General features: G+C 44.9%; 1 protein-coding gene across 5 annotated transcripts in view; it reads right to left on the bottom strand.

Moving 5' to 3' along the window:
- Nucleotides 1–15275, bottom strand: part of ARFGEF3 (ARFGEF family member 3) — a 98522-nt gene extending 83247 nt beyond the window's left edge. For 3 of the 5 annotated variants that reach the window (XM_075498823.1, XM_075498824.1, XM_075498825.1), the window contains exons 1-2: nt 14735–15274; nt 13512–13563 (exon numbers count right to left, since the gene is read on the bottom strand). In XM_075498823.1, the coding sequence (XP_075354938.1) occupies nt 13512–13563; nt 14735–14819 (137 nt within the window). In that variant the 5' untranslated portion in view covers nt 14820–15274. Of the gene's footprint in view, nt 1–13511; nt 13564–14734 lie in introns of all 5 variants that reach the window. The other 2 variants (XM_075498826.1, XM_075498821.1) reach the window with 1 other exon arrangement.
- Between the last annotated feature and the right edge of the window lie 948 nt (nt 15276–16223).

Here is a 16223-nt window from a genome sequence, read left to right as displayed (position 1 = left end):
GCCCCCTCCCTTCAAAATAAACAGTGCCAACCACCTTTCTGTCCTGACTCAGAAGACCAATTAAAAAAAACAATTATATAAAAATATATATTCTAAGGTCACTAGAAACCAGTAGCCATTTGTGCTAATGGGCACTCCATTACAGAAAACAGCATTTCTTAAGTGTCAACCTTGTTACGTGCAAAACAGAGTAAGCAGAGCACCAAGGACAAAGACTCAGTCCTGTTCCTTCTAAGGAGTAGTACTCCCCAGTACTACTCCTAGCTAGAGTTTTGTCACTAGACCTCCATGGTATCTGGACTGAATCTCAAGTGACCTGCCCAGGATCAAGCAAAAAGGTCAGAGACAAAACCAAGTGCGTAATCCAGGACCAGTACCTCCAGGAGCACAGGTTGTCCTTCCTGAGCTACCCCACTCCACGACTGTCAGCTTCATAAACTGCAGAATGAGTCATGAGAACGTAAATAGCCTTTATATTCAGCACGCTGGGTTACAACGACCTTTCTAGTCGTCCAAGTTTGCCATGGCTCATCAACCTACCTCTTTCCCTGCAGGTCTGTCACAAGGGATGCTATGACAGGCCAGTCAAAAGAGACTGCCAAAAAGGTCAGAGCAAGACAAATTACTACTGTAAGTAAGAGATCATAAAAATCTTTCTTTCCTCATTGTAGTGGAAAGAGCCTTTAGTGAGAGGACAATAATGGCTCATGAATTCACGCTCATGATGAAAACTGTAATGAAGATAGGAACAGCCCAATCTTAACTCCTCCTTTTTGTTAGTGCCTGGAACACAGTCTCACAGCCCACCTTTACCTCCATGATACTGACTTAGGGAAGGGGACACTATAAATGAAGTATTTGTCACCACTCTAAGAGTTATTTTCCTTCATGCAAATGGTGATAATCATAATAATTTTCAGAAATGGGATTAAAAATGAAGAGAGATTAAAAACAGGACATCTCTGCATTATCTTCCCCCTGAAAATTACATAGGAGAAGAAAAATTCAGAACCTCAGGGCCTTAGGAGCACATAATTGGCATTCCATAGCATAATTCACAGCCCAGTCAAAGAACAGATAAGAATTTGATTCACGGCTGCTGCCATTTTCCGATACGCTGTTTGTTAGGCAGGATAACAGTCACAGCCAGAGTCTCACATTTTTCAGTCAGACTAACACTGACAGTTCAGAAGAGGTTCTCTGTCTTGGCTGCTTAAAATGAACAAAGTATCACAGCGTGTAACTACATTAGCCTCACTTACTCAAGCAGAAAAGGTGGCCCACCGTGAGAAAATAAATGGTAAAGGTGAATTCTCAAAATTCTGGAGGTATTCCCAGCTGTTACCCTTAAATAAACCAAAGAGAAGCAAATACAGTCCCTACGCAAAAGGGGATGATTTAATTTGTGTAAAACAAATTCCAGCAGTGTATATATGAACACATTTACATATAAAAGTAGAAATATCCATAACTCTTCTTTTCCTGCAGTAGCTTAGAGACCATTGATAAAAGACTCTGCCAACAACTTTATGGTTCATAATGGAAGTACTTAAAACCTGGAGAAGGAACAGGAAATAAATACATCCTTTTTCAAGCAACAGCTCTTCAAGAAGAAAGGAGATTTTCAAGTCCTCACATTCTAGAGAAATGATTAATTTTATCTACAGCAGAAATATGACCGTCCCACTTATGAAAAGTATTACCGTCAAGCTCAGACAGAAGTTTGGAGCTTGCAGCGTACAAATATAGGGCAAGTTCCCATGCCTCCACAATGCAGGAAGTCAGACCAGATGACTACAACAGACCCCACCAGCACTAAAATTTGTATCCCTATGCAAATACAAGTTTGTTGATAGTACTTAGAGACTTCTTAGAGCAATAGGATAAAAGACAAAATCTGAGGCCTTCCAGTTAGAACCCTCCTTTTCAAGAAAAAAACCCAACAATAAATGATCTTTATGATGCTGTACCACTACAAGATGAACATGCACTGTTAGACAACTTTGGTGTTACAGTGCTACATAAGAACTAACAAGCAGTCGGTGTTGCAGTTTACAGATCCTGAAAAAACAAACAAACAAAAAACAGTTGAGAGACTGCTGTCGTACTATGTTGATACAAATTCTGATGTGCTTCAGCAGGGCCAGGAGTAACTCCAGTTACTCACAAGCATAGAGACACTTGCATGCATGTTTCCCATGTCAAGAGATTTGCCTCTCAGATAACCAGGTGAAGTTGCACCTTTACTAATAACTTTATAATTTCTGGCTGAAAGCCAGGTCAGGTTGGAGGGGGCTCTGAGCAACCTGATCTAGTTGAAGATGTCCCTGCTCACTGCAGGGGGGTCGGACTAGATGACCTTTGAAGGTTCCTTCTAACCCAAACTATTTTATGATTCTATGATTTTCATTTTTCTTCCTCACTACTTGCAGCTTTTTTAAAAAACATCTCATACTTTTTCTCCCCACACAGTACAAAACTCTTACTTTTATCCAGTTACAATGGAAAGACTTCTTTTCATATGACTTGAGGTTTAACTCTCCTTTTCTTTCCATATCTGATTCTCTCTCACCTCAGCTGCTGACACCAGCTCTCTTGGAGTTCCCTCTGGGTCTCCAGCTCAGTATTTCCTTTTTCCATCCTCTTTGCTTCATATATTCCCCTCTTCCCTTGACTCCTTTTGCTTTTCAAACCAAGACACAAAGTAATTACTTCACCCAACACTAAAATGAACCTGACTCTGGAGGGAAGCATATGAGTTGCTTATCAGAGGACACTTAATGACATATGGAAAAGGAAGTGAGGAACTGTGGCAGGTTGACCCTGGCTGGACACCAGGTGCCCACCAAAGCCGCTCTGTCACTCCTCTCCTCAACTGGACAGGGGAGAGAAAATATAATGAAAGGCTCATGGGTTGAAAGGACAGGAAGAGATCACTCAGCAATTACTGTCATGGGCAAAACAGACTCAACTTGGGGAAATTAGTGTATTACCAATCAAATCAGAGTAGGATAATGAGAAATAGAAAATAAATCTTAAAACACCTTCCCCCACCCATCCCTTCTTCCCAGGCTCAGCTTTACTCCTGAATTCTCTATCTCCTCCCCCCCCAGCAACGGGACAGGGAATGGGGGTTGTGGTCAGCTCATCACATGTTGTCTCTGCTGCTCCTTCCTCCTCAGGGGGAGGACTCCTCACACTCTTCCCCTGCTCCAGCGTGGGGTTCCTCCCATGGGAGACAGTCTTCCATGAACTTCTCCAACATGAGTCCTTCCCACGGGCTGCAGTTCTTCACGAACTGCTCCAGTGTGGGTCCCTTCCACAGGGTGCAGTCCTTCAGCAACAGATGGCTCCAGTGTCCCCCTCAGGGTCACAAGTCCTGCCAGCAAGCCTGCTCCAAAGTGGGCTCCTCTCTCTCTATGGGTCCACAGGTCCTGCCAGGAGCCTGCTCCAGCACAGGTTCTCCACAGGATCACAGCCTCCTTCAGGCACATCCACCTGCTCCAGCATGGGGTCCCCTACGGGCTGCAGGTGGATATCTGCTCCACTGTGGACCTCCATGGGCTGCAGGGGGACAGCCTGCCTCACCATGGTCTTCACCACGGGCTGCAGGGGAATCTCTGCTCCGGCACCTGGAGCACCTCCTCCCCCTCCCTCTTCTCTGGCCTTGGTGTCTGCAGAGTTGTCCCTCTCCCATATTCTCACTCCTCTCTCCAGCTGCAGGTGCTGTTGTGTGGGGTTTTTTCCCCCCTTCTTAAATACATTATCCCAGAGGCACTACCACCATTGCCCATGGGCTTGGCCTTGGCCAGCACCAGGTCCATCTTGAAGCCAGCTGGCATTGACTCTATTGGACATGGGGGAAGCTTCTAGCAGCTTCTCACAGAAGCCACCCCTCCTGTAGCCCCCCCAGCTACCAAAACCTTGCCACGCAAACCCAATACAGGAATAACGCCTAAATGTAACTTCATACAGTTTGTTAGCTAGAACTTTAACAATTTTTCAACCTGGAATGTTGAATGAGATTGCAATTTAATACTGCTTGGTATTAAAAAAGTGACACAGTGGCATTTCTAATTTTTTTTATTTACATACTTTCCAAGAGAAATGGATTTGCCATAACAGCAGAAATATAGCTCTACTCATGGGAAAAGAAAACATGAGCAATTTAATCTTCCATCCAGCCTAATGCAGCCGAGACCACAGAATTCATACAATCATAACTAAATAGCTCAGCACAGTCACTCAGCTGAAGAGCACTTCTAAGGTCATTTGTTTCTTTGCTATACTCGCTAATAATATCTTGATTTCAACACAACACAAAGTTCCTAGATAAGAGCCCGATACTGTTGTCAAGATGAAACCTAAACAGAACAAAACAAAACACATAAGCACACAATGTAACTTTGCTTGAGAGAAGAGGAAGAGAGACAACAAAAGATTCTACACAATGTTAAAGTGGACAAGGCCAAAATAATAATCAGAATGCTTCCAGTCTCCAAAACTGTGGTGTAATCTCTCTGTGATACGTTATTATCGCTCTCCCTAGAGCATCCACCCCAGCAGATTTTTGCCCTTTGCGCACAAAGTATGACAGCCACTTAAAACTCTGCTCTTAAGGAATTTGATGACACACGTAAAGCTCACAAGGTGTTCACTATAAAGCAATCTGTATCCTTTAGGTGATTTTATTGATTATCATTTGAAGCACAGCATGAAGATGAGGTGAGGAGCAGAGTATCCATCCTTAGTGTACACCTCCTGGCCTGAGGTAGAGCACACACTGGACTTGCTCAGCCTACAATTTCAAAAACTTATCAAGCTGTTCCATGAAACCTCTCTTCCCTATATTTGGTAAGCCTGAAAGGGAAGCTGAGGATTTTTCCAGTGAAAACATTTTTGTTTCAAAATTTCAGTACACTGAAAACAACAACAAAAAAAGCATCTTATGAGAATTAAACTTCCATCAGGAGAAGTTTTACAATGCTGGGACGGGATAGGATTAAGGGGACAGAAGAGAGACACAGAGGTACTATAGCACAGACATCTTGCAAATGACCTTATTTTCTCCATTACAGCTGGATATCCTAAAGTTAATTACAAAACAGTTTGATGAAGAAATGGGAGGATGAAGTATATTTCTGATCATTACTAGTTACATTTTGAAGGTTAATACTGCAATCTGCAATTCCATTCAACTTTCACAGCAGTGCAATGCTAAATCTTGACAGACCTAAGGGATAGTTGTTAAAAATATCCCCACATTTGCAATGTATTATGTAATTTTATACTCACTGCACTTTAGCATATTCAATTTCTTAAGCAAACAAACATTCAAGGAAACCAAAGGTAGTGTATTTCCTGCAGCTTTGTTACTTTTCTCACATTTTTTATTTACGTTCCATGAAAAGACTTTTATTATTCCCACTCGCCCCTTCATTTTCAAAACAAAGAAAAGTCACAACTTGCGCAGCATCACACAAAGACCACAGCAGAGTCAAGCCTCATTTAATAGGAAAACAGGCCTCTGCGTTTCAGTGCTACTTCTCTTCTTCCATCCCCTGCTTTCCCCACCCACCATATTTCATTCTTTAAGGCAATTACCAACAGCCTCCCAATGTTCTCAATTTCTTCTCCTCTGCAAGCACTAAAAGTGATCAGGTATTTAAAACAAACACACACACTGCTATCCCATAATCATCCTTAGACCCTTAGGGCAATATTTCCATTGCATTTGTTGTTAGAAATTAGACAAACACTCAAAACTATGGCTGCTCTCATCTTTTATTAGCGCTATTCCTGTACTGAATGAATTAGGTACATCCCACAGTAACTGTATGTTGGGGGTTAACCCCAAAAGGCAGCTCAGCCCCACCCAGCTGCTCTGCACTCCCACCCTACCAGCTCCTGTGAAGGAAATCAACTCTAGTCCAGCCAAAACCAGTACACTGTGGGCTTTCGTCACAAATCTAGAATGGACTTTCAGAAGAATCCATAAAAGGAACAAAGACCCAAAGCAGTGGTGAATATTAAGTTCACTACTACAAAGAACGTCAGGAAGGGCAGAAAGTTAGTTGCAGAAACAGCAAGCACTGCCCTTTTAAAAAAACAAAACAAAAACAAAACACAAACCCACAAATAAGAGCAACACAAATAATCTTTCAGAAACCATGCACCTTTCCCCATGACAATACCAAACCTTCTTTAATACCTTCAACAGCCATAACCCCAGCTGACAGGTTTTTAGGGACTCCTAGATCTACAGGCCTTCCAACACTTTTGGAATCTTGTCTTGACAGCAAGAGTTCAGACATGCATGATGGAAACTGACCCTATACACACCTTTCCTCTCCAACACTGCTGTCTTTTGGGGTCCCAGAACAGATGCAAAGTTCTGCTGAGATAAAAATACCTGCCCATCAGACAAGAAATAAGGCCAGTCACATATCCCAGATTAAACATGCAGGTTGATCCAAATACTGTATCAGACAGTGCCACACTGTCTTTCTAAACACTAATGTCCTCCCCTCACCCACCCTCCAACATTAGAACTAGGAATGCAACATTTTAAATCAAGACCAGAGTATATACACCATTCAAAACACCAAATGGGCTACGTAAATGCCCCCAAAACTGCCAACACAGGAGATGCCGCTCAGCAATCCACACTGCCACTAGAATCTCTTCTTGGCCAGGTGCCTGCCAGGGAACTCATCATCCACTTGCTGAATGCCAGATAGTGACTGTGTAATGGTTGAGCAGCATGAGTCACATATCCAGCAGTGAGGTTCAGGAGGAAAGCACAGGAACACCTAATGCCAGGTGGCTGTGGCAGCAAGAGCAGGAAGCAAAGTGTTTTTAAAATGAGAAAGAGTAGAATAGAGATAGGTATGCCAAAAACACCCCCCAAAAAACCCTCAGAGACAGTCATTCCTCCCTCCCCACTCCTTTCTTCTAGTCAGGGGATCTGCTATATATCATAGGATCACAGAATCATAGAATGGTTTGGGTTGGAAGGGACCTTAAAGGTCATCTAGTTCCAACCCCCCTGCCATGGGCAGGGACACCTTCCACTAGACCAGGTTGCTTAAAGCCCCATCCAACTTGACTTTGAACACTGCCAGGGATGGGGCATCCACAACTTCTCTGGGCAACCTGTTCCAGTACTTCACCACCCTCATAGCAAAGAATTTCTTCCTTATATCTAATCTAAATCTACCCTCTTTCAGTTTAAAGCCATTACCCCTTGTCCTATCACTACATGCCCTTATGAAAAGTACCTCTCCAGCTTTCTTGTAGGCCCTCTTCAGGTACTGGAAGGCTGCTGTAAGGTCTCCCTGGAGCCATCTCTTCTCCAGGCTGAACAACCCCAACTCTGTCAGCGTGTCTTCACGGGAGAGGTGCTCCAGCCCTCTGATCATCTTTGTGGCCTTCCTCTGGACTCGCTCCAACAGGTCCATGCCCTTCTTATGTTGGGGGCCCCAGAGCTGAATGCAGTATTCCAGGTGGGGTCTCATGAGAGCACAGTAGAGGGGGAGAATCACCTCCATACATATATATATATATACACACATATACACACACACACACATATATATACACACACACACATATATGTGTGTGTGTCTCTGTGTATATATATATATATATATATATATATATGTATATAGGGAGGTGATATATATATCAGCTTCCCTATCCACTCTCTCTCAGTAGAAAGAAACTAACAGAAATTATGAACAAAAGAGAGTAGATGGGAGAAGAATGAAATTATGAAACCACAAATATTTCTTCACAATGAGGAGGCCAAAACTCATCCCAAGCCTCAAGATTCTTGAAGGGGATGAATTATCTGCAAAGCTAAGTGGATTGGAAGTCTCTATGGCACTGGATGTTTGGTGATGATCACACCACACTTACTACTCTTATTATTTGCTGAGCACATGTAAGCTAAAATGAGTGAGCATGTTGTTTTATTTAAGAGTTTGTAAGCTGCAGCTACTTCAAGAAGTATGTCAGACGCAAAGCTAGAGACGCAAACATAAATAGCAGAGTAGGACTACCAATTTCACCCCCAAATTCCCATGACTATGGAAAAAAAAATGCAAGGAGGATAGATATTTCAGAGTTCAGCTAAGTTTAAGGCTTATTTCTGATCCTGACTGCTCTTCATTGCACTGGCTCCCCAAAGTTCACAAATTGCTCTCAAAAACTAGCACCAAGATTAATAGTACTGGGACACAAACAGGAGAGACAGAACTGGACATAAGCTGGTTATTAGAGGCCCCTGCTCACCACTGACTTCTGACTTTCCAGCTATAATCTCCAGAAATACTATTTTTGAAAGGCCAATGTGAAATACCAGAGGGATGCAAGCTTTTGCAGTAATGAACATAGGAACTGCTACCAACACAAACAGGACTTGGAAACGCTCAGCACCTCTGAAAGTCAGGACCTGTATCTCTCTGATTAGGCACCCAGAATTGGTGCCCTGAAGGCCTGAGCCTGTACCTCCATTTGATTTCAACTACTTTCTGCAACTTTTAGGTACAGAGATGTGCAGTATACAGATATGCTGAAGAGATAAGTAAGCATTTGGAAAAACTTTCTGGTTCTTCTTTGAAGGAATGCAAAATTACATCAGGTACTATGCCAGAACACCTCACTCATCAACATGTCTCATGGCCATTACTTTAAAGTCCACAGGGGAAACTTTAATAGTATAAATTGCTGTTCATGCTAGTTTGAGAGTCTTGCCTATGCATCTTCTTCTGCACTCAGCCACATTTCTCTGGGAGTAAAGAGTCAACAGCCACACAAACTCCACAGAACAGCTCAAACTCAAGTCTGCAGTGATGCTCTGCTACACTGACAAAAGGGCAAAAAAATTATATATTTTGCCATTGTTCTGGTCAGAAGAAAAGAAAAGTAATGACAGGGTAGTAGTAAGACCTGAAAATTACAGGAAAGGTCTTAGAACTATGAGAAAAATCTCCTTAGGATACTAAAAAATATTCCTAATGAAGAATGGCAGGGACATGGTAAGAAGTTCTGTATGTAAGATTCCAGGTTCCAGTGAGGACAGCAACACCAAAACACAACAGCTAAACTACCGAGCAAGCCACAGCCTCCCTCAGAAGTCCCAACCAAACCCCACTTTGCAGCACCAAGTCCATGCTGATAGAAAGCCACTAAGTTTTACATAACCTACAAGGTATGACTTAACTACATAAAGCATTCCAAGAAACTCTGGTAAACCCAAGTTTTTTCAAAGTGGTATGTGACTGGCAAGCGCTGTCTAGCCTCTTATTTTATTCTCTGCTATGTAGATAATCCTCATGAGTATTAAACTGCTCTGATCAAACATTCTTTTTCAAGGCTCATTTTCTTGTGTCTGTTCAGTTACCTTTTATGGATCATATTTCAGCCCCTAAAATCACAATGGAGAAACTGGCCAGGAATTAGCGAAGAACAGAGACTCAGTGTAGGTGGTTGGCCTTAGGGCAGAATTTGTCATCTTGAAAATACTGAAGTGAATGTGGCCCAACTTAGTAGCAAACAACTGTTTGCTGGCAGACAATATTAAGCTCAGCTATTTTCCATGTGATCAACTCACCAATTAAAACACCAGCACATCAATTCCTTTTATCTAATTCATTATTTATAAGTCATCCATCCAGCCTCCTTAAGCACTTAGTACATACCCAATCTTCACAACACCTGTTCATCAGAGACAAACTTTATCGGACTAGACAAGCAACAACAGACCAGTTACCAATGGGTTACGTGACCCTCCCTTCTCAAGAATTCGCAGGATGTCTATGGCAAAGCTTTGAATTGACTTAAGGTCATTTCCACCCTCGTCCACTTTAATCTTCTTTACTATTTCATACCCTTGCTCAATACTCTGATCACAAGTTAAAGTACTGAAAAAGCACACACATATTCCTATCTTAAGGCAGAGCTGACAGGACTCTGTGGGAAACTCCATATTTGTGGGAGATTCGTATTTCTTTAGGAAGCGAGACATTTAAATAATGCCCCTCACTAGAATTAATATGCAAGGTCATTAACTGGGATTTGGATTCATAAGTCCAATTAACATCAAAGGAAGCTGAACAGCAAAATAGTCTCATTTAGCTCCCTGACGATATACCCAACAGATCTCTATCAAACTAAAGAATGACATTCCAGGCTGAATGTCCAGTCACTGCACTCCCAAACATAGCAGGCACATGCTATCTAAACGGCTAGCAGACAAGTGCTGGAAACAGCTCCCATACAAATGCTACAGCTGAACCCCCTAACTAATTGCACAGACTTGAGGAAACTATCATGTGGCCTGCCTGGTGTTCAGTAACAGAAGCCCAACACAAGAGAGAAAGCTATGGATAGGTCAGGAGCAAGCCAGAACATAGAAGTAATATACCCCAACAGTATGGTGGAGATAAGTATGTAGCTGACATAACACATGTAAAGAACCCTGAACTCAACTAGTCATAGTGTAAGGAAATGCAAAGAGATAACTTGCCCTCCCCGTTCTCATGCTAGGATCACTGTCTTAAAAGAAAACATTATGAAGAACGTCTACTCATTTAAAACTGTGGTTTCAAAACCAGCAAATAGCCTTTTACTTTTTAAGGGGGGGAAAAAAGGGAGTATGCAGTTTACACCTTGTCGTTCTCATGAGCAGACTTCATTCTTCAGTTCCAGAAGGAAAAGAAGGACTTAAGTAAGGGCATGGCCTTCCCGTTAAACAGCAATAACACCAGCACAACTTGCTAGTGGAAGCCAGATGCTGCTTTGTGGAGAAACTGAAACAATAGTGATTGGGGTACTTACTAGATTCACTATTTCTGAAACCGAGCCAGCATCTATCTCAATGGGACACGGTAGGTCATGAATCTCTGTCCCCCATTCTTATGCAGTATAGATGTGCCCTAGATCATTAACTTCCCCAAATATACTGCAAAGAAGCACTGATATACTTTCCTTGTATTCAGTATTCTAAGGATGCACCAAACTTTCCTACTAAATAAGTTGGAACATTTTCCCTGCCATGCACTAGGCTCAATACTCATTCAACTGCTGCTCGTGGAAGAGACCTCATAAATATATATTTTTCTCCTGAACTAGTTGGCAGACTCCCTTTAACACTTTCTGTATGTTACCACTATGGATCTCAGATCTGGGCTGTGGACTAGGGTCACTTGGTGGAAAGATGATACATACCTTCACTCTAACTCTAGTATCACGGACTATTACAGACCATATCTCCAGGCACTGCTACTACACACAAAAATACTACAGCAGAAAGCGTGAATGGCAGATTCAAAGGGGATGAGCAGCCAGTGACTGATCTATGTTACAGCAGATGATGCAATCTGCACCTGATCCAGATGAAAGCAGGAAAGGGACATGGTCAGGATTCTCCATCCTGCACCCATCTTGGCTGTATTTCTGGTCATTGCCATTGTGCTATTTTCAAGGCTATTCTTTTACAGTGTTAGGAACCAAGCCATCACAGTGCTGTGCTTTAACAAATACCAAGCAAAGGTGAACTTTTATCTAATTTGCACACCACGCAGGCAAACTTCAGCCCAAGATGTGGCCCAGTGTGCTGATCTGGAGTCTGGCAGTAGCTTGTTAGCAGAGAATGAAGAGTAAGCTCAGAGTACCGGTGACAGCAACATCTCCCACACTGTCTGAGGTTGTGCAGCAGAACCATACCAAGGACCCCACAACCAAAGCTTTTATTCAAATTCTCTAGTGCACCCTTCATTTTGTAAAACATCCAGTAATATTGAGAAACATCCAGTAATATTGAGTGCATTGTTACTGACAAGTCTAACATTAAGAGCTTACTTCATCATAGTTACACCTGTGAAGGTATTAGCTTTATTTAAAAAGATTAGGATTTACAGTGGAAAAAAAACCCCAACTAAACAAATGCAACATTAAGAACATTGGAGGAAGAAGAAAAAACGGTAGGCATATCTGTAAAGAGGCAGTAGGCAAGTGAAAAAGGAAGAAATGTGCTAACAGCTAGCTAACTAATTCATAGGGAATGAGAATGGTACTTAAAAACAGAAAGACCATACACTGTATTAAAGATGAAAGGTGATAAATGGGAAGATAAAGAGCCAAGCTTTCTCCAACCACAGTGCCAAGTAAATATAATCTAATTCTAATGGAGCTACTGGGAATTACTCATCCAGCTGTTCTCAGCTGCCTAACCCGTGTTGGAAATGCACGCGTCTGGCACTGGTCATGTCAGACCTGTGCTTCATCCATTCCCCATTGACTTGAGGCCCCTTGTGGACTGCAGCTGACAGGAGTTTAGAGCAGCAAAAGAACTGCTCTTGCTCCTTCCCTATTTGGTGACTGCTCTGGAATAACTAGCTCTTCAATCCCTAATCTTCCTTGCACAAAGCTGCACCAAGCATATCTGAAAGGAGCACTGGGGAGTAATGAGGTGATAAAAATACTCCGAGGAGAGTAATATTATGGTAAAAAAGTGTCACCTCTGTCAGCAGCTAATAATGGATATCCAGGAGGACTACAGGACAGGCCAAATTCATAGCAACACTTCTCCATACCCTTTTATAAACCCAACCATCTCTGACTAAAGTACTTCTGGGTAAGAAGGGGTACCTTTGCATCTGATAGACCTCAATCAATTTCTTGCATGGATTTGTTGAGGTGCTTTTTGAACCCATGCAAACTTTTAGCATCCATTACATTCTCTAATAAGGCAAGTCTAAGCATTTCACATGTTAACTATAAGCTATGTGAAGTAGTATCCTCCTGTTTTGAACACTGCACTCGCTAGTTTGTTTTGACGCTTCCTAGTGGTTCTATCAGAAGGGACAGTGAATAATTTTCCCTATTTACTTTCTCCATAGCAATCAGAATTTCCAAAATGAGATCTTAAATAGCTCTACAAATGGGGGCAGTGCCACCTCCCCCATTTTATAGGTGTACAAACAGAGGCAGGAAGAAGGGAGAAGGCTTACTCAAGATAATCTAGCAGGCTAAAGGAGGAAGTAGGCATAGAAACTGTATTATTTTAGTTCCCAGCCACTGTCCTAGCTATATGATGATATAAGCTTTCAGTTTCTAGAGTATTTATTTTCATTAAACAAAAACTGATCTAGATTTAAAAGAAGACACACTGAGAACACTGAGAAGCATCATCACTTATACTGAAGGCTGTAATTTAGAAGAAAAACTCTTTAGACCATAAGACAGCCCTCCTTTCTAACTGAGTATCACCATTATACATACTCCTGTCCATTTTTACATGTTTCTTTACATTTCATTCATGGCTAGAGGCTAAGGGCTCATCAGCAAATTATCCACTACTACCAGCCTAGATACGCATATCTACAAACTAAAGAAATCACATAGATTCAGCCCCTTCCTCTGTCTACCTCACTTTTAATTCAAATTTTTACTTCAATTTTACAAATACTCACAGCTGCACAGAATTCAACATCAAATGTTCTTACCTTAGCTGATATGGAGGTATCTTGATAGCAGCATCAGGAGAATCCAAGGTTTCTGTATAACCAAAGGAAACAATAGGGCTTCTAAAAGAAACTTCTGAGTTCAACCATAGCAATACATCTGGCTACAATCTCTGATCCTAAAGTTTATATGATCCTAAAGTTTATACCTACTCCAGCTGACAGAACAACAATCGCTGCTGCTCCAAGTCTCCAAAGATTTACGTGAATCTATCAGGACACTGGGTGCCCAATGAGAAGGCACCAAGTACCATCTTTTCCTCAGTGAACTCCCTTTCACGTATCAGCACTTCAGCAGCACATATAATAAAACTGGAACAGTATCGAGGATATTAGCATGGCTGCTGTGCAAGATAACATGCAATTAATGAACCAGTCCATGGAACATCAAGCTGAAAGGCCAATAATAAAACAGCAACAGGTATGAACTACCACGGATTGCTGTAACTATGTATGGATGAAAAATAAAAATTTAAAGCAATTTTAAGTATTGCAGTTATGCTGATATAAGTTAAGGGTCTTGCCGACTAGTGCTCCAGGTAGTTAGCATCAAAAGCACTTCAAGTCACAGCCGATCTCTGAAAATGGGTGGATGCTGAAATTTACCTAAGCTCATATTCCCTTAAAGAAGAACTCGCTTTATTGATCATTATTTCCATTATACAGCAGATAAAAAAACTCACTGAATCCAGTAAAAAAAAAATCCAGCTTTTAAAATAGATGTCTGCATGCAAGCCAGCAGTAAAACTGTACTGGAGGTTTTTTACGGGGGCCGGGGGGGGGGGGGGGGGGGGGGGGGGAAGCTTTTAGAGAAAAGACGTCCGTGTCCCCCCCAAAACACACAGAAACTGCTAGCTACTGATACCCGTATCTGCCTCGCAAGACCCACGAAGCAGACCCGGCGGCGGGGGTGGCGAGGGACACGGCTGCTCTCCGGGACCGCCAGCAGGTGCCACAGCCCCTTCCAGCAGCGCGGAGCTCCCGGGCATTTTGAACCGCCTGAGGCGCTCCGGTCCCTCCGCACCCGCTGGAAGCTCAGCGCCCAGCGCCGAACAAGTTTGTTGAGGTCTCCCTGCCCCCGCCGTTACAAAACCTCCCCGTCGGAGGCTCCTGCCCCGCACCGCTACGGGCAGGGCCGGGCCCCGCTCCGCTCCCCCGCGGGCAGCCCGGCCGCGGCGGGGTCAGCCCGGCCCCCCGCCCCTTACCGATGGCCCAGGTGCAGCTCTCCTTGATGGCCCTGTGCTTGCTCCCCGACGCCTCCTTCTGCAGCTTTCGCAGGATTTCTTCCATCTTGCCTCCCCCGGGATCCTCGAATAGCCGCAGGGGCAGAGGAGCAAGCGGCGAGGAGGAGGGCGGTGCGGGCGGCAGAGCGGTGCTGGGGCTGCCCCCGCCGCGGCCGTGCCTACGCGGGGACGGTGCGCGGCACCCCGCTGCCGCCCCGCCGCCGCTGATGAATCACGCCGAGCTCCATGGCGGGGACACGTCAGTTGTTGCCGCTGCGGAGTCCCTCCTCCTCCTCCTCCTCTCCCACCCCGGCAGGCCCCGGTGGCGCAGCCGGGCTGGGGCCGGGCCTGGCCCCGCCCGCCGCGGGCACAGCCCAGCGGTTGCAGCCTCCCCCCGTCCCGGGAGCGCAGGGAGTCCCTTCGCGGCGCCGGGGGCGGCGGGCGACGGCGGCTGCCGCCGACCGTGGAGGGCCCAGAGAGCGGAGCGAGGGACGGCGCCGCCGGACCCGGACCCCGCGGCGGCAGCCGCCCCCGGGGGAGGAAGGCGGCGCGGGCGGCCTGCGGCCTGGCCGGTTGCCATGACGACCGGCGGCCTGGCCGGCGGGCGGCGGGCGCCGGCAGCCCCTGCCTGCCCGCCCCAGGAAGCGGGAGGGGTGGGCTTGGTGGCTGCCTGGCTCAGCGGCTCCAGCCGGGCGGCGTGCCCGCGTCTGGGGCTGAGAGGCGCTTTCTGGGCTTCGCAGGGCCGAGGCGGGGGTCTGCTCCTGGGCTCGTCCGGCCTCCCCACACCGCCCCGCTGCTGAGCGCGGCCTAGGCCTGCGGGGCTGGGTTCGTGCTCCCCAGCCACGCCATTCGCCCAGCCCTGCTGCGGGGCAGCGCCTCTCTCCCGCTGCGGAGCCACGCTAGGCGGGACGCAAGGAGTCGGGCCTGCACTCCGACACCTGTGCAGGGGCTGGTCATGCTCTGAAATTAGTGGGATCAAATAAATGGCAGTGTGCCCTGCAGGATCGACACCTTTCTTCCCAGCTGGCATGTGCTGAAGGTCACGACTCGACCTACTCACCTGTGCCTTGGGAAGCATGCGTACCCCTGTGTCCCCCCAACGAGCCAGCCCCCAGGAGAGAGAACAGCCACTCTGCTAACTCAGACCTTCTTCCTCACACCCTGAATGCTTTCTACCCAGCAAAACTCCTGCCTTTTTCAGTTTGTTGTTTCCCTGCGTTATTTCTAGGATAGGCTACTTGCCCTTTTTGCGACTGCATCAGTTAACATTAATTGAATGTTTTAATGTCGTCGTCTTGTTGCAGAATATCTCTCAAAAGATACAAGAGGACAAACAGGATAGGAAAAGAAAAAGATGACAGATAAGAAAGGCAGTCCAGGTAGCAGCTGGCGGTATTAGCGGTTATGTCTCCTACTGCTAATTGGAAGAGTACCAGTTGCGAATTACCAGACAGAATATTGGCACCTGCTG

Source organism: Mycteria americana, chromosome 3, assembly GCF_035582795.1.
Source record: "Mycteria americana isolate JAX WOST 10 ecotype Jacksonville Zoo and Gardens chromosome 3, USCA_MyAme_1.0, whole genome shotgun sequence".
Lineage (NCBI taxonomy): Eukaryota > Metazoa > Chordata > Aves > Ciconiiformes > Ciconiidae > Mycteria > Mycteria americana.
This window is presented reverse-complemented; position numbering and strand designations above follow the sequence as displayed.